The sequence below is a fragment of the Sinocyclocheilus anshuiensis genome, unplaced genomic scaffold (assembly GCF_001515605.1).
Source record: "Sinocyclocheilus anshuiensis isolate Anshui unplaced genomic scaffold, SAMN03320099.WGS_v1.1 scaffold989, whole genome shotgun sequence".
NCBI lineage: Eukaryota > Metazoa > Chordata > Actinopteri > Cypriniformes > Cyprinidae > Sinocyclocheilus > Sinocyclocheilus anshuiensis.
The window spans coordinates 127829-130893 of NW_015554143.1; the positions used below are offsets into that span (position 1 = coordinate 127829).

Sequence of the window (3065 nt, forward strand, 5' to 3'; positions counted from 1 at the left end):
TAAATAAAAAAGGTAACACTTTACAAAAAGGTCTTATTAGTTAATGCATTAACTAACATTAACTAACAATGAACAGTACCTTTGTTGCAGTATTTATTATCTTTGTTAATGTCAGCTAATAAAAATACAGCTATTAATTATTTGTTCATGTTAGCTCCATAATATAACATTAGGTCCATTATATATCATTAACAGATACAACTTTCATTTTAATAATGTATTAGTAAATGTTGAAATTAATATTAACTGAGATTAATTATTCTGTTGTTAACTAATATTAAAAAATGTAACCTTATTGTAAAGTGACACCAAACATAAATAAATGCATTTGCAGTATTCAAACAACTGTAACTATTTTCTAGTCGTAGAGGAAAGCAGCTGTGTTTCACTGAATGAGTGGTGTGTTTGGATGTAGGTTAGTAGGTTTAGAGGTGCGTCCAGTAACTGATGGACAAAACTAGTTACCAGCCTAACAAAACCAGATGACATGTCAAACTGTTAATCACACATGACGAAAACAAGAGGTTTCTGAGCTGTTACTCAGGCTGCAGCATCCCCTGATATGAATGAAGAAGTCAAAAGCAGAACTTTTAATAAGGAAACAGACTTTATCATTTATTCAGTGACGTTAGGAAGGCAAAAACAATGGCTTCAAAAGTGGTAATAATAAGGAATGTTCACACAGTGATGCATTCTGAACGAAGCAAACCCAACTAACAGGGAACTCATGTTTTTCTTTTTTAAAGGTTACGTAAATGTTAGGACAAAACATTCCTAAAATAATGTTTATGGAATGTTCTCATAATGTCAAGAGGAAACAATGTTCTTAGAACGTCCGTCTGATGTTATTTTTATGTGTGCAGAATTATGCTCAATAACATTCATCAGTAATAACAATGTAACATTCTCATGACGTTTTCAAAACGATACAATGCAACGTTCCTCAAATGAGAGAACATTCCAATGTAACGTTCTCCTAATGTTTTCAAAATGGTAAAATGTAATATTAATTTAACCTTCACACAACCAGGAAAAACATTCTTTAAATGTAAAAAAAAAGGGGTTTAAATGCTGAGAGAACATTCAAATGTAGCATTCTCCTGATGTTTTGGAATGTTCCTATAACGTTCACATGACCAAAAACTAACATTTTTAAGACATTAAAAGAAAAAGAAAAAACCCTGGACGTTTCGAACGCTTAAAAAACTTTCAGAAATTACGTTTTCAGAACTTAACGATATAATGGCAGCTAAACGTTCGGGAAAGACGGGAAGAAAAGCCGCATCCTTACCGACAAGGTCAACGTTCTGCTCGCAGGAGAACCAGATGCCGGTGTGGAACTTCCTCAGGACAAACTTATCCTCGCCGGTCTCCCAGATGTACTGCACCAGCCGGCTGTCGTTGCTGTTCGAGCTGTTGTATCGAATGCAGTGCGTCAGTTTGACGGTCACCGGTCCGGTGCAGAAGGGCTTGACAACTTTGCGGTCGCCCTCGCACCAGTAGCTGGTGGTCAGCGCGGAGAGGGCGAGGATCAGCGCGAGGAAGTTGAGGGTGAGCGCGAGCGAGGCTCTCCGCCGCCGGTCCATCCCCACGATCAGATCCCGCTGCTGCTCCAGTCCCGTTTAGCCCCGGTGCTCGGTGCCTCTGACTCCCGCGCGCTTCATTCCTCCGTGATGTCAGACACACAGTGAAAGCAGAGGCGGATATTCCCCGTCAGATACGGAGATCAGCGTCCAGTGCCCAAACACGTCTGGATCTGCTTCCTAATGAGCTGAAACTCAACTCAGGTTGTTCAGGTTTAGGTTATGATTTTTTATTTTTTTTTGTAGTTTAGGCTATGAAAACGTTGTTTTGAAACCTTTGTAAAACGTTGAAACGATTACAACATTATTTAAAGGTTACAAAAACTATTTTCAACCAAAATATAACGTAAAAATATAACGATCTTTATTTTCAGCCAATTTGAATATATATATTTTGTTATATTCTAAGAACGTTTTCTCTCAACATTATGAGAATGTTCAAGTACAAATGACATCATGAGGACGTTTCGAGAATGTTGATCTCAGAAGATTTTCTCAACGTTATGAGAACAAATCAAATATTAATAAAGTTGTGAGGACGTTCCCATTAGCTGGGATTGGAAAGGCACTCCATTATTTCCTTATGTGCACAATGTAAGTGATAGAATAACAAAACAGGCTACAGAAGTTAAATACACACACACACACACACACACACATTTATTGAATTTTGAGACACAAAAGCAGTAGAAAAACTGAAATAGTATGTTTTTGTAAAACCAATAATCTTTATTTACAACAGTGTACAGTTATGAACTGTACAATATACAGTCACCAAAAAGGCTACAGAAGTTAAATATACACACACACACACACACACACACATTTATTGAATTTTGACAAAAGCAGTAGAAAAACTGAAATAGTATGTTTTTGTAAAACCAATAATCTTTATTTACAACAGTGTACAGTTATGAACTGTACAATATACAGTCACCAAAAAGGCAATTCCATTATGCTTGTAACATTGTCACTGTATATTTACAGTAAACAGCCTCAGCTACCAGCCTTTTACTGTAAAATTAACAAAAAAGTGCATTGTACAATTAATAAATAGTTATACCATATCTGACTCATTGAAAAGTGGAAATGTTGCCCCTTTTTTCATAAACGCCCTCTTATTCCCTTCAGAAATCTCTTTTTGTATCTGTTGAATGCTTCTGAAGATGTTGTTGAGCTCATTTCAGGCGAATGATGAAAAGAGGAGCATCAGGATGAATCTGTATGAAGCACTGAAGCACTGAGTAATGCACAGAGCACAGGAGGTTCAAGAGGTTGTGAATAAAAAAGAAATAAAACTGAACATTTCTACTATATCTAATGCCTCATACAGAAAAAAAAAATATATATATATATTTTTGGTCACCAAAATGTATTTTAAATATATGCCAAATAAATGTTATAAACAGTGAAAAAATTGAAAAAAATACAAAAAAATGCTTTATTCATACACACACACACACACACACACACACACACACA

At 35.8% G+C, this 3065-nt stretch overlaps 1 protein-coding gene across 1 annotated transcript in view; it reads right to left on the reverse strand.

Annotated features, from left to right (window-relative positions):
- Positions 1 to 1722, reverse strand: part of LOC107670548 (germ cell-specific gene 1-like protein) — a 16490-nt gene extending 14768 nt beyond the window's left edge. The window contains exon 1 of the mRNA XM_016463191.1: positions 1292 to 1722. Coding sequence (XP_016318677.1) covers positions 1292 to 1586 — 295 coding nt within the window. The 5' untranslated portion in view covers positions 1587 to 1722. The remainder of the gene's footprint in view (positions 1 to 1291) is intronic.
- Between the last annotated feature and the right edge of the window lie 1343 nt (positions 1723 to 3065).